The sequence below is a fragment of the Pteronotus mesoamericanus genome, unplaced genomic scaffold (genome assembly GCF_021234165.1).
Source record: "Pteronotus mesoamericanus isolate MK-2021 breed Mesoamerican mustached bat unplaced genomic scaffold, CSHL_Meso_final contig_317, whole genome shotgun sequence".
Classification (NCBI taxonomy): Eukaryota; Metazoa; Chordata; class Mammalia; order Chiroptera; family Mormoopidae; genus Pteronotus; species Pteronotus mesoamericanus.
Window position 1 is genome coordinate 553229 of NW_026555133.1, and position 26201 is coordinate 579429.

At 41.5% G+C, this 26201-nt stretch overlaps 1 protein-coding gene and 1 pseudogene across 1 annotated transcript; one reads left to right on the forward strand and one right to left on the reverse strand.

The window, feature by feature from the left end:
• CNTROB (centrobin, centriole duplication and spindle assembly protein) lies at positions 1–25638 on the reverse strand. Its single transcript, XM_054575592.1, has 19 exons — positions 25050–25638; positions 23918–24002; positions 23578–23659; positions 22939–23095; positions 21944–22060; positions 21630–21746; positions 21199–21297; positions 19963–20199; positions 19474–19620; positions 6162–6295; positions 5429–5554; positions 5040–5202; positions 3680–3938; positions 2287–2423; positions 1948–2011; positions 1602–1772; positions 1314–1446; positions 527–599; positions 1–364 (listed from the first exon to the last, which is right to left on the reverse strand). The coding sequence occupies exons 1-19, from the start codon at positions 25320–25322 to the stop codon at positions 239–241; spliced, it is 2700 nt and encodes an 899-aa protein (XP_054431567.1). The 5' UTR covers positions 25323–25638; the 3' UTR covers positions 1–238.
• On the forward strand, positions 13046–13187 carry LOC129072405 (uncharacterized; annotated as a pseudogene).
• Positions 25639–26201: the final 563 nt, after the last annotated feature.

A 26201-nucleotide genomic window follows, 5' to 3' on the forward strand; every position in this document is an offset into this window, starting at 1 on the left:
TTGAAACTTCTCCAGTCTAGCCGTAAGACTGTCTGCATGCCTTTTTCCACATAATATAAAATAGAAACATGACATAAAAAAATATTCAAACAGAATAAAATGAGGTTTCTTTACAAAGTAGTTTCCTTTAAAACCTCCATTTGCCAAACTCCTGAGTCACAGACTCTAATACAGACTACCAAGAATTTATTAAAATAGTAGTAAGAAGAGAACAAAGAAGAGGAGAAAGGCCAAGGGCTTATCTCCAGATTCCCGCCCGGCTCCTCATGCTACCAGGGGCGGAGTGTCCGCTCTTCTTGCGTGCAGGAGGTTTTTCACTCCTAGGAACTGTGGTGAGGCGGCGAGGGAGAGTCTGGGAAGGAACCTGAGAGTTGAAGAGAAGAAAACGTCAGCATCGTGTCCTCTCATCTCATGCCCCACTGAGGAAAAGTCATGTACGGAGAGGACCAGAATCATTCAGCAGAGGAGCGAGGACGAGTCAGCGAGAGCCCTTCTATCCCCCTCGCTCTGCCTTGCTTTCGCTCACCTCTTTCCGGGGGAGCTCACCCAAGCGGGAGTCTGTGCTCCTTCTGGGGACATTATCCCCTCGGCTGTCAGTCCTGCCATACAAATCAAGGGATGAGATTGGGGGAACGGCTCCTCCCCGCCAAAGAATAAATAGAAGAACCACTCCCCAATTCTGTCCCTTAAGAATAAACAAGATAGACCTGGAATCAAATAGGAGGAGACATTAGTGAAATCAAATATTGGGTTATACTAGGTCGTCACAATCCTAGGATTCGCAGCTAAGAGCTGCAGGGTAAAGAAGAAAAAACTAAGGTAGAAAACCATGGCAAAGAGATGTTTTTAGAAGCAATGAAAAAAATAAAGTAGAAAGGAAGAGACAAAAGAAAGGTGGGAGCCCTGGCCAGTGTGGCTCAGTTGGTTGGGTGTCGTTCTACAAACCGAAAGGTCACAGGCTCCATTCTCAGTTAGGGCACATGCCTGAGTTGTGGGTTCAGTCCCCAGTTAGGGTGCATGCAAGAGGCAACTGATAAATGTTTCTCTGTCTCTCTTTCTCCTTCCCTTCCCTTCTTTCTAGATACAATTTTAAAAAAATGTCTAAAGGAAAGAAAGAAAGGCAGGGAGCAGAGAGACATGAAGGAAGAAGAGACTCGATCTATACCTCACCTTCACTTTCTTCCCCAGAAAAGGACAACAGAGTACTCAATGAACAACACACACACCCCCTCTTCCCTGCTGGATCCATCTCCCTGCCCACAGTCCAGATTCTACCTGCATAATCCTCCCTCCTTTCCCTTCCAGGCTGGTACCCGCTATGCTCCAGCCTCTTCAGGTAGAGCAGCAGGTCCTCAGCAGGCGGTGCCCCCCAGCCCCGAGCCTGGTACAGTCGTAGCAGCTGAGACACCTCCATCAGCTGCCTCGAGGATGCGAGCCCCTCTTCACCTGAGAGACAGATCAGTAATGGTCGTCATCCTAGACCTCCTCCCCCGAGCCCTCATCCCAGCTCCCTAGGAACCCAGAGGGGCCTTAGTTCCAGGTACTTGCTCCACATTCAACACCCTCCCTTTTCATCTCCCAGTAAACCATGACCTGCTTACCTCTCTCTGGGGACCCACTGCTGGGACCACTGCTCCGTAAATGGGTTGAGGGAAGCTCATGGTCCCGGAAAAGACTGGACGCCATGGCTAAGGGCACTTTAGTTTTATGGACAGGGGGTGGGAGGCGTGGCACTTGAGGGGCTTCTTCCCAAGATGGAGCAGGCAGGGGACCTAGCGAGAGGAAAGAGACCAAAGGATCAGGAAATGGGCTAAAGAGCCAAGGAGGCTCTACCCCCTGGCCTTTATTAGGCTTATCACCTTCGCCAGCTCCTAAAAATCCATCCCCGATAACCCACTCCCATGTTTCCCAAGCCCAGCCCCAATCTTCCTGAGAGCTGGCACTCACCAGACTTAGGGGGCAACGGGTCAACAGAGGGGTTCTCATTGCTCTGGGGTACTGTCTCCAGCAGCTGGGGGCACAAGATAGCAAGGTTCCCTCAGGACCAATAAAGAGAGAGACGTAGGTATCTGAGGGAAGGAGAGGCTGGGGAAGTTAGAGCTACGGTTGGTCACCTAAATTCCAGAAAGGGTTTACCAGATGGGAATAAGACTGGGAGAGTAAGAAGCTGGGACAAAGTATTAGTCCTAAAAGGCAGGTGATGCCAGAGTCCTGGACTCCTAGAGCAGAAAGAGGAAATGAGGAAGGGAAGAGAAAATAAGGTGGAACAAGTGGGCGCTCTTTTACCTGGTACAAAAAATGCTTGAGGCCCTCCAGCTGAGAAGGGGGTGGCGGCCCCTGCTTCGGGAAGCCATCCCCGTGTGATCCAGGATCTTCCTCAAGGAACGGCCGTTCTGCATTGTGATTGGGATGGAAGGCCCCATCTGTAAAATAAAACGTGTAAAATGAGAGCGTGCACATGCGCACATGTGTATGTTGTAGGGGGAGGGGTTCTTCCACAACTCAACTCACCAAATGCCCAGAAGAAAAAAGCCTATTTAACATGAGTGCCATCCAGTGAGAAGATAACGAAAGATTAAAGTAGCTGGAGGAAGGGTTGATGGGGACTGAGAGATGGAAGAGCTGAATTCTAGACAGAGGGGAAGCTGTGGTATTCAGACTCTAAATAAATAAATACCACCATAAACTACTTAAAGAACAGAAACTAATATTCAGAATGGTTTAGGATTAATAGACATGTTCTGGTCCCTTCACCCATGCCCTCATTTGTTTTTAGGATTATTACACAAGTTTCGTATTTAAAATTATGACATAATTCATCCCCCACTCTTTATTCTTTTAATCCTCACTGGAGGATATTTTTTCATTGCTTTTAGAAAAAAGTCAAAGGTGGGGGGGGGGAAACAGAATGAGAGAAACATTGATGTGAGAGAGAAACATTGATAGGTTGCCTCTTATAGGGGATGAAACCCACAACCTAGTTATGTGCCCTGACCTGGAATCGAACCTGTGACTTTTCAGTGTATAGGACGATGCTCCAACCAACTGAGCCATACCAGCCAGGGCTCGTCCCTCATTCTCAATTCAACCTGGCTTGTCATGTTTGCACTATACACAGCACTCCCATCCACCCAAGTTGCAGAAGACTAAACCAGGGGTGGACACCACTCCCAAGGTTAGCCAATCTAAGGGATTGTTGCCAACCCCTCAGACAGCCTCTCTTTAAACTGGACCTAAGAAACAGAGACACCATGGTCTCTATAAGGTTATCTGTAGCCTTGGCTGAAATCAGTGTCATGGCTGGTCAAATCCACATGTAAGCCAAAGTTATGAGAGCTAGAACCTTGAATGAGAGAAAGTGCTAGTCTACCAAGAGAAAGGAACATATGTACAGGGAGAGGCAGAGTCAAGCGCCCATGCAAGGCCAAAGCGAGGAGTAGCCTTGATAGCACTGCTGGATCCAGACTCCAGTTCTCATTAGGTCCAGCTACACCGCATTTCCACAAGACCTCACTCCCTTTATTCAATCCAACTCGAGTGGATTTCAGCTCCTTGCAATCTATGGTCACTCAAACATCTGGGAGTCCAAATACTTAAGCCCCAGAGAGAAAAGAAGCAGGTAAGAGGGAGCCAATTAGTGCATGTAAGGGGGACCCCAGTGATACCTGTTGCCCGTTACCTGAAGATGAAGTGAGATCTGGCTTTGGTTCCAGGGGCTGGAAGGAATGTTGGCTCTGGAAAGCGGGGTCCAGTAGGAGGCTAAGATCTGGGGAGGGGCTACAGAGAACAGGTGGCACTCCAGCCAGCTCGTCCCTTGCTTCCCGGCTCTGCTGCAACACCGGCTTTAGGGCCACAGCCATGGGAGGCATATTCCACACCCTCCTCTCCCCCTTCTCTGGTTCCTGAGGCCCAGGGCTGCAGGGGCTGGTGGTAGGCACCTGGGCACACGAGAGAGGCAGAAAGAAGGGTCAAAGCCCAGAGCATTTAAACAGACAAGACATGGTACAGACACTTAAGATTACAAATTAAAAGTTCCTTAAAATAAGATTTGATGACACCTATCAAATTTTAAAACACTTATTTTTGATCTTACAATTCCATTTCTAGAAATTGTATAGATACACTTGCACAAAGATATATATTAATACTTATTGTAGCTGTTTGTAGAAACAAAATATATGAAACAACTTCAACTTCCACCACTAAATAAATAAAACATCTCACTCAAGACACCAGTAATAGCGGTTGCTTCTGGGGAGAGGAACTGGGAGACTGGGTGCAGATATGGGATGGAGATTACTTTTCACTGTGTACCTTCCTGAATTGTTTGGATTTTTTTTCCTTACCATGTGCATATTACTATCTATTCCAAAAAACATTTTAGCTAATAATAAAAATTTCATAATTAAAAGAAGAAAGCAGCCCTGGCTGGTGTGGCTCAGTGGATTAAGTGCCAGCCTGCAAACCCAAAGGTCGCTGGTTCATTCCCAGTCAGGGCGCATGCCTGGGTTGTGGGCCAGGTCCCCAGCTGGGGGCATGAGAGAGGCAACCAATAGATATATCTCTCGCACATTGATGTTTTCTCTCCTTTTCTTTCTCGCTCCCTTCCCCTCTCTCTAAAAATAAATTTTAAAAATCTTAAAAAAAAGAAGAAGAAGGAAGCAGGAGATGCCAATCAGTGGAAGACAGGCCAGGGGTATGGCTCCCAGCCCTATTCTAGGGCAAAACTTAGCAAAAATTTTGGCCCTTAACATTGGTAATTCAACTACCATTTGGCAAAACTAGAATCACGTGTCTCTCACCACCTCTTGGGCTGGGAGAAGAGAGTTACGCCCAATGCACTGGGGCCAGTTTGGGTGAGCTATGGCCACAGGAAAAAAGGTTTCTTTTGAAGAGACAGTTCCACAGATTGTTGTTTATTTGTTTTTAATGCAGATTCAAGGACCTGAACTTGAGACTTCCCTTGGGAGGAAGCTAGATTCCCAGAGAAGGGGTCTATATACAATTCTGAGCAGCTTATCTTAAGAGGTGATGCCTACTGCGGGGTTGGGAGGCAGGGCGGAGGTGCTGAGCAGCCGGTTTGCCTCCTCCCAGTGGGCCTGCAGCATGGCTTGGAGTCGCTCTACCAGCTCGGTCCGCTGTTCCTCCAGCTGCTGGTTCCTACTATGCAGTTCCCGCACTCGCGCTTGCTCCCGGGCCAGTCTGAAAAAAAGATGGGAGAGCTGATGTAGGTAGCTTATGAGAAAGCAAAGACTTGGGGGATAAGAGGAACCAGGATGGAATGTCAGACATCGGAAATTCTGGAAGGAGCTGGGGCCAATGTAGAAGGATAGGTCTATGGAGGGGGCAGCTCTTCGCCATCCCTAGTCTGGGCTCCATGCACCGGAAAGTAGCTGAGGCCTAAAGGCGATACTCCAAGGATCAGTACCTGAGCTCATAGTCCTGAGCCACCTGCTGCTGCCTTTCCTCTCTTTCTACCATTTCCGCCTTGAACTGAGCCAACTGAGTGGACAATTCCTGCTGGTGCTGTCCATTTAGGTCCTGCAGCTGCTTCCTAAGAGGACACAGGGGAGAAAAGAAGACCGAATCTGGAGACAGAAGTAATCAAATGAGAAAAAGCCAGAATGTGTGCATGTGAGACAGCTAGCCACGGGCAGCCAGCCTGGCACAGCACAGTGGGCTCAGGAAAGAGGTAAGAACAAAGCTCGTGTCTTAGGATGGGTTCCCCAGTACAAAGACTGAGATGAGGATTTACTGGAAAATGATTCATTTAAGAAGCATTTTTGGAGGGAAAAAATGGTAGAGAAGTGGGGGTGAAGGGAAGTGAGACTGGGATGGGAAGGGGGCTCAATCCCACAGGTCAGCTCTGGAGATGGTGTAGGGCAAGCTCAGCATTGACCCCATCAGGGGCACGGGAGCTGGGAAATTTACATTCCTGCACCCACCACTTATTGATTAAGGACTGCTCCCTGTGGGATGAAAATCAGCAAGCACTCTGGCCCTCTCTGTGCACCTGCCGGAAGCTTTCCCACAGACGGACCTAGGTCCTAGTTGACGGGAGCCAGCATCTTGGAAAGTGACAAAGGGATCAGACAAAATATGGGCAGGGCACTAACACCTGTGTGGCGGAGGAGACACAGCATCCACTAAGTCCTAGGTACCTGTGATGCTCCCTCAGGGAGGCTGCTTGCCGCAGGCTGCTCTCCTGAGCCTGTGCCAGCCTCTCCGTCACCCGCTGCTCCAGCTGCACAGCCAGCTCCGACTCCAGCTGGATCCGCTGGCTTTCATACCGGGCCTGGGAGTGAAGAAAGGTGGGGGTAATAGCTCAGTTCTGCTGGGGATTAAAAGAGGATGGAGGATATAATATATACAAAAGAATCTATTGTCAACATTCCCCTCCTATGCCCAAGGGATGAAGAACAAGAATTTTGACACAGGGAATGAAAGCAGTTTCCTTTCCTTTTAGATCATGAGGTATTCACATCTTGTATGTACACAAAAATGAAAATGACTCTGGATAAATAAATAAATATACATATATATATACATATATATATACATATATATATACATATATATATATATATATATATATATATATATATATATATATATATGTTTTTAACCAAAAGAAATGTTAGGTACAACAGTGAAATCTGTTGCTTGTGTCTGAGATAAGAAAACCTGAAACCCAGGATACAGTCAATAAATATCAGTGTCCCTACCTCCTAAAGCAGAATTAGTCTTTCACTCTCTCCATTTTCTCACCTCATACTCCTTTTTCAGCTCACTGAAATCTGGTTTCTACTTGGAGCATACAGCACTTCGTGGCAAAGAATTTAATTTCCACATCTAACAGTGGTGATTTCGTGGTCTTCTGTGATCTTACTGCAGCAACAGCCACCTACCCCAATCCCTGCTGCTAAAACCCTTCCGCTTCGTTCCCGCGATGCCACCGTCTCCGTGTTCTCCTGCCACCTGACCGCTCCTCAGTCTCAGCTGACTGCTCCTCTTCCAACTGCCCATAAAGGCTGAATGCGTCCTTGAGTTCTGTCCTCTGTCTTCTTTTGACTGTACACTAATGCTCGGGTCACTAATGCTTTTACATGTGGATAACAAATGTTTGGCCTTTAGGTCATGTTTTTTGCTACCATTTATACCTTAAAACACTTTCTAAATCTCTCTTTAGCATAGACCTTTCTTCCAGGTTTTAAGCCCATATACCCGGTAAGGTAATGCTTAGCTCTTTGTGGATAGACCTCAAAAACAATATATCCAAAATGAGCTCATTTGGGTTTTTTTACCCTCAAACCTTCTGTTCCTACTATATTTCTTGCCTTGATGGCACCACTCGCCACTGAAACACACAAGCTATTTGAAACCTGGAGTTATCCTCGACTCCTCTTACTTTTTTACCCCTTCCAACTGGTCATTCCATTCTACTTCCTTAATATGTAATTTACCCCTCCACTCACTACTACATTAATTCAATATTATTTCAAAGTCCCTGCCTCTATTCCACCCTCTGTCCTCTCCCATTTTGGTCCTAATAGATAGATCCTTGACTTTGTGGCTCAGTAAATATCCTAAAACACAAAAATACTCCATTTATTTCCTTGTTTGAAATACTTCAAATGCCCGAACTGCCTAAAAAATAAAGTTCTCACTGCTTAAAATGGCTTACAAGGCCCTTTATGATCTCCCACCGCTCATCTACCTCATCTCTCCCAAATATGTCCCAATCATACCAAGCTCTTGCAGTAGCCTAAAATCTTTTTTTTAAACAATTCTTAAATTATAATATGAAAATTTCATATGAAATTTATCATCTTAATCTATTTTAAGTGTATATTTGAGTACTGTTAACTATTGGGTTGGCCAAAAAGTCTGTTCTGTTTTTTCCATACGATGGCTCTAGTAGTGCTTAGTTGTCTTAATTTCATTCAAAACAATTTTTGTTACATTGTATTGTGACAGTTGTCATATCAGTGTTCCTTTAAAAAAAAATTATCAAAATTAGTGAATTTTTGTGCATCCATTTTAATATTGAAGATGGAATAAGATAGGCAACACTTTCGGCATATTGTGCTTCATTATTTCAAGAAAGGTAAAAAATGCAACTGACACGCAAAAAAAGATTTGTGTAGGGTATGGAGAAGGTGCCATGACTGATTGAATGTGTCAAAAGTGGTTTGTGGACTTTCTTGGTACTATTGACATTTTGGCCAAATAAGTCTTTACTGCAGAGCTGTCTTACGCATTGGAAGGCATTTGGCAGCACCCCGGCCTCTACCCACTAGAAGCCAGTAGCAGGAGATAACTGACGTACTCAAAACAGCCAAATCAATAAACTTATTGGTGAAAATGAAAAATGTGTCTTTTATTTTATGGAAAAAATGTAACGGACTTTTTGGCCAACCCAATATGTTCACATGGTTGTGCAGATTTCTAGAACTTTTTCATCTTGTCGAGTCGAAACTGCACACGCTGGGTAACAACCCCACATGTACCCCTCCCTCAGCCCTGACAACCACCATCCAACTTTCTGTTTCTAGGATTTTGAGTACTCTAGATATTTTGTTACCTAATTTCTTTAATGACAAAATTTAATATGTATTCCCTTTAAGCCAGCAATTCCACTTTTAGGAATCCGTCCAATGATGCCAAAGATTTATGTACACTTATGTTCACTGAAGCACTGTTTTTATAGTGAAAAATTGGTATCAGTGTAAATTTCTCTTCAAAAGGAAAATGCTTAAATAAGCTGCGATTCATCTGTTCATTACGATATTAAATAACCCTTAAAAATAATGATGCCCATCTGTATGTGTTGACATGGAAAAATGTCCATGATATATTATGAGGTTAAAAAACGAGTTTCAGCAAATATGAAGCATGTTCACCTTTTTTTAAAGCACCAATCCATATGCTTATATATGAGAAGGTTATGAGGGAGGTACACCAAATGGCGTGATAAGGGAAGGCAACTGATACTTTTTACTTCTATATTATTTGAATTTGTGTTACAGATAATTTTTATTATATTTAAAAATATTTTTTACAGTTCTCTGAGAATTCTACCTGGACTCACCCACGTAGAATTGATGGTTCCTTTTTTGTCTTTGATATTTACCTCTAATAAGTAAACTTTGATAATTTAAGTATGCATGTTACTATTTTTAAAGTAACCCCTAAACAAGCAAGCAAACAAAAGAACAGAAATTGAGTTTGTGACTTTGAAACTAACTGAGGAAAAAGTGTCAGTGAGAAAAATGAGAAAAAAGTAATGAATCTAAAATTAAAGGTACAAGAAAGGAAAGAAAAATAAACTCTGAATAGGTAAGACAAAATAAGATATAAAGCAGGGCACAGATCCAGCTATGCATAAATAAATGTAAATGAACTAAATGCTTCAGGTAAAAGACAAACAGATAAAAGTAAAAAGACTAGTATAATATTTGCCAGGCAAATTTGGTTTTTAAAGAAAGGTTGGTATAGCTCAATTAATATAAAGCAAAAATAAACCCTAAGACAAAAAACATTATAAAAGATAAAGAGAGTCATCTCCTAAGGTAAGGATAAAACATTCAATTACCATAAAAGATATAGCAATTTTAAAATTTGTATCAATCTAATAACATAGCCACAAAGTGTATAAAGCAAACCCTGATCAGCGTGCCTCAGCTAGTTTGAGCATCGTCCAGTAAACCGAAGAGTCACAGGTTTAATTCCTGGTCAGGGCACATGTCTACGTTGCAGTTCCGTCCCTGGTCAGGTGTGCACAAGAGGCAACAGACTGATGTTTCTCTCCCTCTTTCTCTCTCCCTCCCTTTCCCTCTTTCCAAAACCAATAAGCATGTCCTCCGGTGGGAATAAATAATGATGATGATGATGATGATGATGATGATGATGATGATGGTGATAATGATGGTGGTGGTGGTGTATAAGGCAAACTTGACAGACTACAGGAGAAATATACAAATCTACACTAATGGAGATTTTAACAGAAAAAACTAATAAGGATATAATGGTTTAAACAGCATAATTAATAAACTAGACACACATACAAAAAGACACATAAAAACTGTACCCACACTATGAATACATCTAGAAACATGAAATATCTCAAATCTGGCCATGTTTTAAGAGATAAATTAAGTCTCAAATAATTTAAATTAAATTAAAAAAGCATATTCTCTCATGATGTCCAAAAGAAACAGTCAAATGATGTGAGGTGGGAAAGGGAGAGAGAGGAAGAGTGTGGGGAGAGGAGAGAAGGGGGGAGCGGTAGGTACAACACAAAGAGACAACAGACAAATGTAACCAAATGTGAAACCTGTGAATCTAATTATATTCACTAAACTATGATGCAACATTTCTTTAAGTCTGAAATATTCTGAAACAAAAAGTTGGGTAGGAATATATATAAATAAGTAATTTTTTAAAAGACCATGCTCTCTAATCACAAAGCAGACAAGCTATAAATCAATAATAAAAACATAATCAGAAAAACCCTGTATGTTTGGAAATAATTCAGGAGATCAAAAGTAGTAATATAAAAAGCTGAATATTATTCAGAACCAAACAATAAGAAAAATACTACATAGGATAAGATGTAGGATACATTTAAATTAATATTTATACAGAAATTTAGAAAAGAAAACTAAAATGAATAAGCAAGCATCTAAAGATTTTAAAAAGAACAACAAAATAAAACCAAAGAAAATATAACAAATGAAATAAAGTACAGGTATTAATAAAATAGAAGAAAAAGCCAACCCTAAAGCTAATTCTCTGGAAATATATTCAAGTAAACTACAATTAAGATGGGTTTAAAAAGAGAAGATGAGAGACATGACAAATAAATATCAGGAATAAAAAACAGAAAAGATGCCATGGACATTTAAAAGATAAAGTTATGAACAACTTCAAGTCAATAAATTAGAAAATTTAGACTTTAAATGAATATATATGGGGCAAAGGGGGAGGACAGAGAGAATGCAAGTGCACCAAAAATAATTCAAGAAGAAATAAAATGCCTACATATTTCCATAAACATTAAAGAAGCAAAATCTGTAGTCAAATATCAAATATTGAAGAAGCACATATTAATGACAACCTTACAAACTATTTCAGAGTATTACAAGCGAGCATGTAGATTTTTTGTTTCCAGTACTAGTAGATTAAATTATCCATGTTAACTCTTCTAGTACTAGCAGATTAGGTTATTATTTTGGTTAACAATAACAGACAAATTGAATAAAACTTAATTCTATTTTTTTCTCTCTATATAGAAAATCTTCCTAGAAAAGCATCAAAGAGGTAACAAAACACTGTGGAATTACTAGGCCGGAGTGGAAAAAAAAAAAAGAGAGAGAGAGAGCGCACGCCTAGTCAGCTTAGCAAGCGTGGAGATAGCCATTTTTGTGTTGAGGGTATTTACTTACCCTAGAAAATTTAAATTTTTGTTTTGATTTCCTTTCAAGGGCAAATGAACAGAAATCAAAGGCCAAGGCACACATAACTTGGGGAGTCTAACTGGAGACCCTGCCCACAATAAATTGGGACGCATCTTTAGGGTGAAAGTAAAACAGAAGTGGAACATCCTACTCAAAATAAAACTCAATTTGAATCACCCAGGAATCCCAACCAATGAAAATTTGGGTTAACTTGGTCCTAGACTAATCGTGTCTTTCAGGACCTGGTAGAAACAAATACAAATATTCTTTGGAGCAAAGTACTTTCACTGTAAGCCTCAAATTATTTGTACAATTTTTCAAATACAAGGTCTAACATCTGGTTAAAACCAGGACCAAAAACAGCTTGACTCCATGAGAGCCAGCAAAAACAAGGAACAAGAGCAAAAGATCCTCAGACATTTCAGATATTGGAATTATCATCTACACATAATAAAACTGTACTTAAAAGAATCAAAGACAAAGTTGAAAATATCAGAAAACAAGAAGTTATGGAAAATTAACATTGAAAATAAAAATAATAGTACTTTGTAAAATAAAAAAATATCATGAAATTAAAAACTCAATAGGTGGGCTAATAGTAGAGCAGACAAAATCAAATAGAGAATTAGTGAACTGGAAGATAAATAGGAAATTATTCAGAGTGAGCATAAAAACACAAAAGATGGAAAATACAAAACAGAGAGTAAGCAACATAGATACAGAAGCTAACATATTTAATCAGATGCCAGAAAGATAGAGCAGAGACAACAGAGCAGAGCGAATATGCAGAGGTAATGACTGAGAATTTTCCAGAGCTGATGCAAGACACCATTCCACTATTTCAAGAAGCCTAAAGAACCCCATAAAGGATTATTTAAAAAAAAAAAAAAATCCCCACTAAGCATAGCCAAGTAAAACTGATTAAAAATAAAGACGAAAATTTTAAAGTAAAAAAGGTCAACTGATAGCTGACTTAACAATAATGAAAAACAATATTTTTAGTATTTTGAAATAACTACCAACCCAAGAATTCCTTCAAAAATCAATGTAAAATAAATATATTTTTAAACTAAAATAAATAAGTGAAAGAGATTCTGACATCAAGAAAAATATTCCAGCACTGGCCAGGTGGTTCAGTTGGTTGGGGCGTCATCTGTACATCAAAAGGTAGGTTGAGGGTTCAATCCCCAGTCACAGCACATCCGTAGGTTGTGCTTTTGATCCTCAGTCAGGGTATCTGTGGGAGGCAACTGATTGATAAGGGTTTAAAAATAGGAAAAAAGGAAGAAAGCAAGGGAGGGAGGGAGTAAGAGATTCCAGATGGAAGATGTGAGTTTAAGAAATGTAAGAAGAGCAAAGAAAGGAATAATTGCTCTGGCTGATGTGGCTCAGTGGATTGAGCAACAGCCTGCAAACTGAGAGGTCACTGGTTCAATTCCCAGTCAGGGCACATGCCTGAGTTGCAGGCCAGGTTCCCAGTTGAGGGTGAGCAAGAGGCAACCAATCCATGTCTCTCTCGCACATTGATGTTTTTCTCCCTCTCTCTCTCCCTCCCTCCCTTCTCCTCTTTAAAAGTAAAGAAATACATCGCTTCTCGGCCTTTTGGCTAAGATCAAGTGTAAAAGTAAAGAAACACAATCTTTAAAAAAGGAGTAATTATATAGATACATCTAAATGACTATTGACTTTATAAAATATTATTATTAATGTTTTATGGAAGTATTTTATTTTTTAAAAATAGAATTAAAAAACAAAAATAGAGTGATGTCACTGAAAATGGCAGAATAGGAAACTCCAGGAGTTGGTCCTTCTACTGACTGTTAAGCTGCAAAAAAACTATTTGGAAACTCTAAAACCTAATCAGATACTTAAAATAACCAGGTACGAGTGCCTAATGGAGGAACATGGGGCTGAACTTAGACAAGAGAGTCAGGTGCATGAATTACATACCCTCCCCAATCCCTCAGCTCCTCTGCAGCCATGGGAATGGCAGCCTGTGTTACTTGAAGCAAGGGTGAATCCTAAGGACCTTAGGCTCCAAAAATATAGTATTTTGTATTTTGGTCAGTTTAGCAATTCCCTGAGGAACCAGAGCAGACAACTGCCTTTGTTTTGGGTCCCTTGGGCTGCAGAGGCTCCCCTGGCATTATCAACAGATAAAGAAACATACGGTTTGGTGTAGGCCAAGAGGGGCAGACATTGAAGAAAATCTGTCAGGTCACAGGCTAATCACAGAGATAACAGAACAGAAATGTCAGTTACCATACACACCAAGAAATAAAGATTTTGTGGCCATTGAATGAAATCCCTGAGGATGGAAAGAATATGATTTCCAGAGTTACCACATTATAATACTCAAATTCTGAACTTCTCAAGAAAAAATTACAAAACATACAAAGAAACAGGAAAATATTACTCATTCAAAGGAAAAATCATTTGACAGGTACTATTCCTATGGAAGTTACATATTGGAATTACTAGTCAAAGCCTTAAATATGCTCAGTGAACTAAAGAAAACCAAGGAAAACAAACTAAAAGAAATCCGGACAATGTATAAATAAATAGGGACTGTCAATAAAGACACTTATTATAAAAAGAAAAACAGAAATTCTGGAGCTGAAGAGTACAATCAATAATATGAAAAATTCACTAGAAATCACTATATACCTATTAGAATGCCCCAAATCCAGAACACTGACAACACCAAATGTTGGTGAGGATGTGGAGCAACAGGAATTCTCATTCTTTGCTGGTGGGAATGCAAACTGATATGGCCACTTTGGAAGACTTAAAAAACTAAACAAACTCTTACCGTATAATCCAGCGATCACACTCTGAGCCAGAAACTTATGTCCACACAAAAACTGGCACATGGATGTTTATAGCACTTATATTTATGATTGCTAAAACTTGGAAGTGACCAAGGTGTCCTTCAGTAGATGAACTGTGGTACAGCCAAACAATGAAGTGTTATTTAGCACTAAAGAGAAATGAGCTATCAAGCCATGAAAAGACAGGGAGGAATCTAAATGCACATTACTAACTGAAGGAAGCCAATATGAAGAAAGCTACATACTGTATCATTCCAACTATATGACATTCTGAAAAAGACAAAACTGAGAGTAAGGAGACAGTAAAAAGATCAGTGGTTTCCAGGGGTTAGAGGGAGGAAGAGATGAATAGATGACACACAGAGGATTATTAGGGCAGTGAGACTACCAAGTAGGATACTATAAAAGTAGATACATGTCATTATAGATTTATCCAAACCAATATAATGGACAACATCAAGAGTGAACCCTAAAATATGGACTCTGCGTGATAATGATGTGTTTTTTTTTTAGGTTCACCAATTGTAGACAATGTACTACTGTGGTGGGGACTGTTGATAATAAAGGAAACTATGTACGTATGGGTAAGACATATAGGGGAAATGCCTGTGCCTTCCACTCAATTTGGCTGTGAACCTAAAACTGCTCTGAAAAATAAAGTCTATTTTTAAATAGGGGCTCAGTGGCAGGTTTGAGCAGGGAGAATAAAGGGCCAGTTAACTTGAAAACAAGACAATTGAAATTATCCAGTCTACTGAGCAGAAGGAAAAAAATAAAATGAAGATGAACAGAGCCTGAGAGGCCGGAGGGAGATCATCAAACATACCAACATAGTCATTAGTGAAGTTCTAGGATGACAGAGAAAAAGGGACAGAAAAAAATATTTAAAGAAATAATGGCCAGCCCTGGCCAGGTAGCTCAGTTGGTTAGAGTTTCATCTGATACATCAAGATTGTGGGTTCAACTGCTAGTCAAGAATCAACCAAAGAATACATAAACAAGTGAAACAACAAAATGATGTTTCTCTCTCTTTCCCGCTCTCTCTCATCAATTAAAATAAAATGGTGAAAAAAATCGCAAATTTGATGAAAGACATAAATCTAAACATCCCAGAAACTCAACAAGTTCCAAGTAGAATAAACTCAATGAGATCCACACTAAGACACATTATAATCACTCTGTTGAAAGCTAAACACAAAGAATCTTGAAAGCAGTAGAAAGGAGCAACTTGTCACTTACAGGGGAGCCTCAATAAGATTAATAGCTGATTTTTCATAAGAAATCATGAATGCCAGTAAGTAGTGGAACAACATAATTACAGTGCTGGAAGAAAAACTGTCAAGAAAATTCTATATATGGCAAAAAAAATTCATCAAGATTAAAAAAGAAATTAAGACACTCAAACAAAAACTAAGGGTATCTGTTACTAGTAGACCTGCCCTACAAGAAATGCTAAAGGGAATCCTTCAGGCTGAAATGAAATGAAGATGGTAAGTAACGTGAAGCCAAATGAAGAAATAAAGACATTAGTAAACGTTACTGCACAGGTAAAAGCAAAAGTCACTATCGCTGTACTTTTGGTTTGCAATTCCTTTTTTCCTATATGATTTAAAAGGCAAATGCATAAAACAGTAATTATAAATATATAATAATAACAATATGAGGGGGGAGGGATAAAGGTATATAGGAACAGGATTTTTGTATACTACTGAAACTATAGTTGGCATTACTCAAACTAGGCTACTATTACTTTAATATGTTAATCGTAATCCCAAGGTAATCATTAATAAAGTAATTTTTCAAATAATCAAAAAAGGAAAAAAGAGAACCAAAATGAAATATCAAAAATATCAATGAAATACAAAAAAGACAGTAATAAAGGAATTGAGACACAAAAACATAAACGACACACAGAATACAAATAAATAATAAATGGCAGAAGTAAATGCCCCAACTAAAAAGCAGAAATTGGCAACGGTTTAAAAAAAAACCTAGCCTATCAACATTTGCACCATAGGGGTACCAAAAGAAGAAGAGAGAGAACAGGGATTAAGAACCTGTTTGAAGAAATAATGACTGAACACTTCCCTAACCTGACAAAGGAATTGACATATAAGTCCAGGAAGTACAGAGAGTCCCAAAAAAGGTGAACCAAAAGAGGCACACACCAAGGCACATTATAATTAAAATGGCACAGGTTAAAGTCAAAGAGAGAATCTTAAAAGCAGCAAGAGAAAGGCAGTTAGTTACCTTCAAGTGTGCTCCCATGAGGTTGTCAGCTGATTTCTCAACAGAAACTTTGCAGGCCAGAAGGGATTGGCACAGATATTCAAAGTGAAGAAAAGAGAACCTATAACCAAGACTATTCTATGCAGCAAGACTACCATTTAAAATTGAAGAAGAGCTTAAAGGGCTTCCCATACAACAAAAAGCTAAAGGAGTTAATAATCACCAAACCAGTATTACAAGAAATGTTAAAGGGACTTCTTGAAGAAGAAAAATGGGGGGGAAAAAGAACATAAATAGTGAATAATAAAATGGCAATAACTATATACCTATCAATAATCATTTTACATGTAAATGGATTAAATTCTCCAATCAAAAGACACAGGGTAGCTGAATGAATAAGAAAACGAGGCCCATATATATGCTATCTAAAAGAGACCCACTTCAGATTGAAAGACACACGGGCTAAAGGTAAAGGGATGGAAAAAGATATTTCATGCAAAGGGAAACAAAAATAAAAGCTGGCAAAGCAATACTTGTATCAGCAAAATAGACTTTAAAACAAAGCCTATAAATAAGAGACAAAGAAGGACATTTCAGAATGGTAAAGGGATCAATCCAACAAGAGGTTATAACACTTGTAAACATTTATGCAACCAACATTGGAGCACCTAAATTTATAAAGCAAATATTGAAACACATAAAGGGAGGTATAAACAATAATAGAGCTATAGTAGGGAACTTTAACACCTCATTGACATCAATGGATAGCTCTTTCAGACAGAAAATTAACAAGGAAACAGAGGTCTTAAATGACACATTGGACCACACGGATTCGACTGATATTTTTGGAGCACTTCACTCCACAGCAGCAGAATATGCATTCTTTTCAAGTACACATGCAATATTTTCCAGGACAGATCACATGTTAGGCCACAAAACAAGTCTCAATAAATTTAAGAAGATTGAAATCATGTCAGCATCTTCTCCTACCACATGGTATAAAACTAGAAATCAATTACAAGGAAAAGAACCCAAAAAACACAAACACATGGAACCTAAATAATATGCTATTATACAATGAACAGATTAACAATAGATCAAGGAAGAAATCAAAAGATACCTTGGGATAAATAAAAGTGAAAACACAACCCAAAAATCTATGTATGGGACACAGCAAAAGCATCCCTAAAAGGGAAATTCATAGCAATACAGGCCTACCTCAAGAAACAAAAAATATCTCATACAGTTTTACCTTACACCTAAAGAAACTAGAAAAAGAACAACAAAGCCCAATGTGAGAAGAAAGGAAATAATAAAGATCAGTGATGAAATAAACAAGAGTCTAAAAAAATAATACAAAAGATCAATGAAAGCAAGAGCTGGTTCTTTGAAAATACAAACAAGATTGACAAGACTTTCACTACATTCATCAAGAAAAAAAGAGAGAGGACCCAAATGAATAAAATCAGAAATGAAAGAAAAGTAACAACTGATACCAGAGAAATACAAAGGATTGTATCTAAGAGAGTCCCAAAACATATTGACAGAATTGAATAAAGAAATATAGTTCTACAACAATTGTTGGAGACTTCAATACCCCACTTTCAATAATGGGTAGAACAATAAGTAAATAGAGAACTTGAACAATAAAGCCAGGCACTACTCTTGGATTCAACAATTAACAGACAAAAATCTTTGCCCTAAGGGACCTCACAAAAATAAACAAGATTTTAAAAGGTACGCTATGTAGTATATATAAAAATTGAGCAGGGAAAGGAAAGATTGTCAGAGGTTGTAGATTTTACTCAGTGTGGTTGTGGAAGACCTTAGTAAGAAAATGATATGAGTAAAGAGTACTTTTCCTTACCCTCAACTATTGGTTATACAATACTACTTCGAATACGTGTGTACTGGACAAACTCCCTATCCAGCTGGTGAGCTCCTTGTCGACGAGGACTATTTCCAGCCCCAAGCACAGAGCTTACACACAGAGGAGCCATTCAGGGGCTTACTGAATACACAGATACACCTGGCACCGGTTCAGAGGTCACAGCAGCTTATAAATTGCTACTTATAAATTGTTTACTAACATCTTTACCCTTGGTCCCCATCATAAATTATGATTTTAGGACTGTGTGGTCAGACCTCCAATTCTATGGGCCCGGTGAAAGGATTGTATTTGCACAAACACTGGTCTAACTAACCCTGAAACTGAGTATCTCATTAAGTCAACCATTAATAAGGGGAAATATCTCTCAGATTGACTTGGTCTCAGTAACTTATTGCCATATTGTACGGTGCATCATGCACACATTTTTGCCCAAATTTTTGAGAGAAAAATAAGGATGTGCTTTATACTTGGGTGGTACCTGAAATAGCCTGTATCTGTTCTTGTTTTATAACTGTTTGTTACGTAAAACTTCTTGTACCATGATAGGTTCAAAAATAAATGCTAAAATCCTTTACAATACAAAAAACAAGTATCTAAATATAAATAAATACATAACTGAATTAAAAAATTAAAATGAAAGATTTTTTTCCTGAAAGTCTGGGCCAAAAACGTGGGTGTGCATTATACATGAGAGCACATTATACATGGCAAAATACGGTAATTTGCCCTTAAAACATTTTATACATAAAACAGGGGCTCATTGAAAGTCAAAATTCTAATTAGAAATGTGTTTGCTGTACCCTGGATGGTGTGGTTCAGTGAATTGAGTGCCAGCCTGAGAACTGAAAGGTCTCCCGTTCTATTCTGGGTCAGAACACAGGCCTGGGTTGCAGGCCAGGTCCCCAGTTCGGGGTGTGTGAGAGGCAACCAATTGATGTATCTCTTGCACATGGATGTTTCTCTCCCTCTTTCTCCTTCCCTTCCCCCCCTCTAAAAATAAACAAAGTCTTTTTAAAACGAAAGAAATGTGTTTGTCATGACTCCTGCGATCACTTCTCCTGACCTGCACCAAGCTCATTTCCAGCTGCAGGGCATCTCTCTCTCTCCGAGCTATATCCAGGTCTCCTTCCAACCGCCGCACCTCAGACTGCACTGACGCCAGCTGCTGCTGGGCCTCCCGGGCGGCCTGGGCCTCCCTCTGTGTGTTCCCCTAAGGAAGAGAAATCAAACTTAAGTATATGCCTAATATCCTGCCTCCTGGTTGCCTCTATTCCCCAATTCATCCCCCACAAACCCTAAAACCCAAGCCTCCTTTCCCTCTCTTCACATTTGACCTAATTCCTAACCTCTGTTTAATCCTGCTCTTTGGTCTTCCATGTATTTGATGTTCTGAGCCCTGCTTGCTGGCCCTACACTCTCCATCTGGTTTCCCACATACACGAGTATTTCTTCACTCTCCATCCAAGTCCCCCACGCCCCATATTCTGACATCCCATCTCATTCAATTGTTTTGCCCTTCATCTGTTCCTCACTCCCCAACTGCCGCTTTTACCTTCTCCCTTTCCAGCTGAGCCCGGTCCTCCTCCTGCAGTGCCTGGTAGCGTTCCTTAAACTGGCGCTCTTGCTGGGTCCAGGCCTGCCGTTCTTCCTCTAGGGCAACCTGAAGTGTCTCCAACTGCCGATGCTCACTGAGTTGCCCAGCACGAGCCTCATCCCGTTCTTCCTGCAGGGCCCGGCACTGCTGCTGTTCTAGCTCCAATCTTAAGGTCAGAGCTTGCCTCTCTTCTTCCTACAGCCCCAGGAGAAAACCAAGATCCTCAGTATGCCTTGAAGAGGCCGGCACTGTGCCCCCTCACCTCCCACACAATGTGCCTGCTGAGAATTATGTCCACTAAAAATACAAAGGCAGAGAAGCTCACAGGATTATAATATAGTAGGTAAGAGCTTCTCTTCCAGAAATAGGTAAATCTGGGTTCAAATCTCAGTTTGAATCCCAGCTCTGTCATTTACTATGTGTCCTTAGGTATACACCCTTATCTGTGAAATGGGCAGGCATAATATTATGGTCTGCCTTGTGAAGATTAAAGTGAAAAGTGTATGTAAAGCATTTAGCAGAGTCTGGCATGTAGTAAGTACTCAGTATACAATAACTATCACCATCATCAAAAGAAATTCCACAAAGAATGGAAAATCCAGCCTACCGTCTTGTACTAGCCAACCAACAACCATCACCAACACTGTTGGATGTAGCCTGTTAAGATTTTAAGTACCAGCATGCATATAGCAAGCATGTGTCATGCATATAACAAGTTCCGAACCTGGCTACTAATTCATATGGGTAATCACCTTATCATTTCAGTAATAAGAAACTTGAATGAGTCTCATCCCATACCTTTTTTGGCTATGCCCTAGACCATAGTTCCCAAACCTGTTTGAACAAAATCAGAAAGGAAATTCCTGAAAATATTTTGTTTCTCAAACCCCACCATTTATCTGCTGAATCAAAACCTCTGGGGATGTGTCCCAGAGATCTGTATTTTAGAATAACTCCCCATAACTTAGATGATTCTAAGGAGGATAAAATTTGTAGTCTCTCTAACTTACTTGGTGTCAGAGCCCTTTTTGTAGAGTATCTAGCAGAACTAGTGTTCTAAGGAATACACTTTGGGAACTACTGTCCTAGGACAACTGAAGTTATGAACTCCCACGATCCACGAATAGCCCAAGCCCTCTAGAAGTAATTAACCTAACAGCCTCTACTGGAACTAGCCCAGCCCAGCACGCTCACCAGCGTCTCTCTTTCCCGTTGCTGTAGTCTGGCAGCTTCCTGCTCACGATTCAGGGCCTCCATGGCCTCAGAAAGACTTTGTTCCAGGCGGGTTACTGTCTTTCAGGAAAAGGGTTACATAGGACAGAGGAACTGAAGGGAATCTCTGTGTTATACAAAAAGCATTAACAATATAAACTTTAAAACTAAGGGTTGAGTAAACTACTTGAAGAGCAGGGCCAAAAAGACTGCATAGTGCTGGAAAAGCTGGGCAGACACCAACAATGCATGTCTGAAGCAGAAAGAGTGAAGGGAGCAGAAATAGGAGAGAACTGTCAGGCCACCTCCTGCAAGATTCAGGTCAACCTGGTAGGAATGCTAATTCCAGGGCTATTCCAACCCCCATCATTCTAGCAACCAGTGACCTAGGTTCTATAACCCACATAGCCCACCTCCTGCTGCTTGCTTCTAGTGAGTTCCGCTGCCTGGCGTTCCTCCTGGAGTCCCCGAAGTACTTCTGTGCGCTCAGCTTCATGCTGGTTCCAGCCCTCCACAACACGGGCCAAGGTCTCAGGAGAAAAAAGGCAGATGTAATTTCAAAGTAATATTTTGCCCTCCTTCTGCCCTCGGGGGAAAGGTCAACAGCTACCTTCTCCCAGTAGCCAGCAAACCCACCCCTCACCCCAGCTCCTAGCATGAACAAAGAGATGTTAGTTGGCCACCCCCTATTCACTATTCCTTGGTGCACATTCTGCTACCCTGGCACCTTGTCCAGTTGTTCAATCATGATATCTTTCTTGCGGTCAGCATTCACAGCCACAGCTAACTGTTGCTGAAGCTCTAGTACTCGGGTCTGCAGGCTCTGAATATGACGCTCGCAATGCTGGGAAGAAAGGTAAGGAAATTGAGTATTGCCATCCTTAGCCTGATCAAAGCACCAAACTTTCTAGCTAAGGGGAAATGGGCTGTGTCCCAAGAACAGAATACATTTGGAGGAGAATCAGGAATTCTGGAGCGGAAACCTTAGAGCCCGAGACTTCTAATACCTTCCTCTACCATCTCAGAAAGCAGAGGCTTAGCTTCGAGGCTCTTCCCTTCCCTGGATCCCCTGAAAATTTCCACAGACCTTTTGGCAGGGGTGCTGCAGCCCACGCTGCAACGAGTGGGAAGTTCCTCCTGTCTTAAGAAGCTCATTGAACACAGTGATTAAACATAGTAAGGTAAAGGCAAAACCTGTCATTCATGCCCAGGCAGTACAAAATAGGAGAGAGAGTTCCAAAAATGACAACACAACCAATGATTTTTACTTTTCTTCTGTCTTCTCCCTCTTTCTTCCCCCTTCAGACAGGCTGAAGTTGAGAGAGACAAAGCTCATTATATCAGCAGCTATAAAGCCTTTGTACAAGACAACAAAGTTCATTCACCAAACACTTACGGAGTGCATCTATGTGTTTGGTATATTCTAAATTTTAGGAAGACAGTGGTGAACAAGATAAGGTATAACACTCATAAAGCTTAGACTTTAGAAGGGCAAAGCAAACAAGATACATCAGACTGTGGTAAGCTATGTGAAGGATATAACAGAGTAATGAATACCTGGGGGCGAGGTGTGCCATTTTAGATTGAATGGGGAAGGAAGGCCTTCCTGAAGAGCCACTAGAGCAAAGCCCCAGCTTGGGGTCCCTTAACCCTCTTTCCTTTTTAGCACTTAGCCCTATTTCTAATCTTTGCTGCTTTCAAAAGAAAGCCTTTATATCTCACCTTGCGACGAGTATGCTCTGAATCTAGTGCATCTCTCAGGCTCTGAAAATCCGGAGGATTTAGTGGGGGTCCTGGCCGAAGGCTGGTGTAGCGGGGAAACAACTCCTCCAGGGCTTGGGCTGAGCTAGATGGAGATAGGTCTTGCAGGGGCCGAGTGCTGAGCAAGTCGGGTAGAAATATTAGGATTGGGAAAGCTTTTGAGACCCACAAGTCCAACTGTGACATTTTACAAATGAGGAAACTGAAACTCAGAAAGCACAAGAGACTTGGCGGATGTCTTTAAGTTAGGTAGTGATAGAACCATAAACAGCACATAGGTTCTATGGTTCATTCTATAGTGCTCCTTCCTCTATGCCACACTCCCTGCGGTAAAAGTCGCAGCAGAAGCAAGCTGACTCTTCCGGGAGAAGGAGGACTAGAGGCTGGGAGAAGGCCAGGGACTAGGCAGCAGGTGCCAAAGTTCTTGAACAAGTAAAGGGAGTAGAAGATAGAAGAGAAAGGATAAAACTAAAAGCTAAGTGACAAGCGTCTTAGGCCTTAAGAGGTACAATGGCACTAAAGGAAGAACTAAGAAATAGAACACATTGGCTTTCCGAGAGAAAGAGCAATCAAGCTAGAAGAATCCCAGGGAGAACTCACTTAAGCAAGGTGGCTGTGCTTTCACTGTCAAAGGAGTCTTCTTCCCGTCTCTCTGAGCCAGCACCTGGAGTGAGGGGATCCCCTGCAGGGAGCCAAAGGGACCCCACAGCCAGCCAGGGTCAAGTAAAGATAGGAACAAGGACCACTTGAAGGAAAAGGAAGCGGAGAGCCTTCCTTTCTACTTCACCCGGTCCCCCAGCCCTTCTCCCAAAGAACTGCAGACTTTCCTCCTGAAACCTTGTCTCAGAAGTCCAGGTTCCCCTTGCACCCCACTTCCTTTCTCTACTTTCTCCCACCCCTTAAATGTAGGTTCTCCTTTATAGGAAAGAGATTTACTCACGATAGGCTGTATCACGTGAGCTTTGGAGCATGCTCTGGAGTTGGCCCCTAACACTTTCCATCTCAAAGATATGCTTGGAACCATCCTAGAAAAAAGTAACAGAAATCAGAAGCAACTTGAATAATCTATATTCTACTACTGCCAGGGTAGATGGCATCCAATAACCCCTAAAACCCAAGAATTTTTACTCCAGCACCCAGGAAAGCAAGAACAAGAGAATTGACCCAGTAAGGGTCAGAAGCTCTTACGTGTACAGATGCCAGACAGGTAGTGTAACTAAATTAATTTGGCACATTAAAACAAGAGTAGTGAGGATTCTTGCCAACTAGAGAGCAAATGACATGCCTGAAAATTGTAGCCCATGGCTAACAGTTTTTCAAACTCTGGAAATTAGTTGAGACCTTTCCTATGGAACACTAATAACTATTTTCTTTGTAACATGTGTAATTTATTAAGCTATGTTTTAATGATTTACATACCTAATTTTGAACCACACAATCAAAACAGTTTTGAACTGGAACGATCTTAGCATAATTTGCTGCTATCCTTAAATCCCTAGTTACCTCTTAGGATAAAGAAACCTTAGCCCTACCTCGTGTGGCTCATTTGGTTGGATCATCATCCCATAGATCAAAAGGTCGCGGGTTTGATACCTGGTCAGGGCACATACCCAGGTTGAGGGTTCGAGTCCCCTGTCAGGCACGTACAAAAAGGCAACAAATCAATGTTTCTCTCCCTGCCCCACTTCCTCTCTAAAGAAACAAGAAAAAAAAAAAAGGCAGTGAAAAAATGCCCTCAGGTCCTCAGGTGAGGGAGGGAAGGAAGGAAGGAAGAAGGAAGGAAGGAAGGAAGGAAGGAAAGAAGGAAGGCCTTATCCTCAATCCCAGTCAAAGCACAGCAAATTGTACCACAGTGCAGGGATCCCTGACAAAGAAAACACTGGGAAATTTCACAATTTCCCAGATTATGGTGTCCCAGGCCATTCTCTCCTTCATAAACATTTGCTCCCAGAAACAAGCATGACTGATTCTGTACTTAAAAGGAATGCAACAATAGTTCAAATCTCAGTAAAATTTTTTTTACCACCCCCAATCTCAAGGCCCTGCAGGTTCCCCAGACACAACTCCCTCACCTTTTTCTTCAAGTTGTTCTCCAATCCAACTGACAAACTGCGACTCAGCTCTTGGGCCAAGCTGTCTAACCCCTCATGAGGCGGTAGGGAGGTGGAGGGTAAGTACAGCTGGGCTCGGGCTGTGGCCTCTGCTTGACGACTGAGGTGCAAAGAAGCATAGAGCTGGGAAGTCACCTCGGAGGACACTTGGTTCAGCCCAGGGGCTTCTGATGAATCACTCAGGAGATCTTCAGCCCCAAGAGGTGAACTGGGGCTGGTAGGTGATGTTGCCATGCGTACAGGGAAGAGACAACTGGACACAGCAGAGATGGGAACTCCTGTTTCTGCTTTAGGGTGTAGGGTAAACTACACAGAGAAGGATGATTTGGGAGAAAGGGGGAGACTCCAAGCCAAGGATTCTTGGTGAATGAGGGTATGGAGGCTTTCTGGTTCCAAGAAAGATTCCCACTGGTACCACAGGTCATGGGAGAGAGCAAAAGCATTTCTTTCCACAGCTCCCAGAAACTGTGGAAAAGGAGGGTACAGCAAGGGGTGAGTGGGGACGGAAGACCTACTGAGGGGCAAAAGCACCCCTGCAGTTCATCTGAGGTGCTGAAAGGTGCAGGTCACCTTCTGGCACAGGCTATCACTGACCAATTCAGTTCTTAAGTTCTCACACCCAGAACGTGCAAACTGAAAAAAACCCAAATCAAATAGGGGCCTAATTTCCTTCCAGCTGCCTTACTTGCCCCTCAACTGGCGCTCCCCACCCCTCTCCGCCCACTGCACGGTTCTACCCCGGGTCAACTCTCTTATACATCCCCTGCAACCCATCCTAGTACGAAAGCCATGCAAGGCTGTCTAGAATACCCCCCTTCCCACTACCGCAAAAGAAACTTTGTGAACACTCAGTCACACCCCCCAGAACGTCCCTAAAAAGTACGCTGCCCTCAAACCCAGCCTGAGATGATCTACCCTGATAACCCTGTTCCGACTACCCCACGCCTCCCGTCTTCAGCCCCCCAATCTGTCAGGGTGAGGTCAAAGGTAGCCCCCTGCCCGAGCCCGGATCCGGAAAGACCAAGACCTTCCTCTCCCGCGCTTCCCTACACTCAAAACCGTTGGAAGCCTTCCGCCCACCGCCCGAAGCCCCGCCTCTCTCGCCTCGATGAC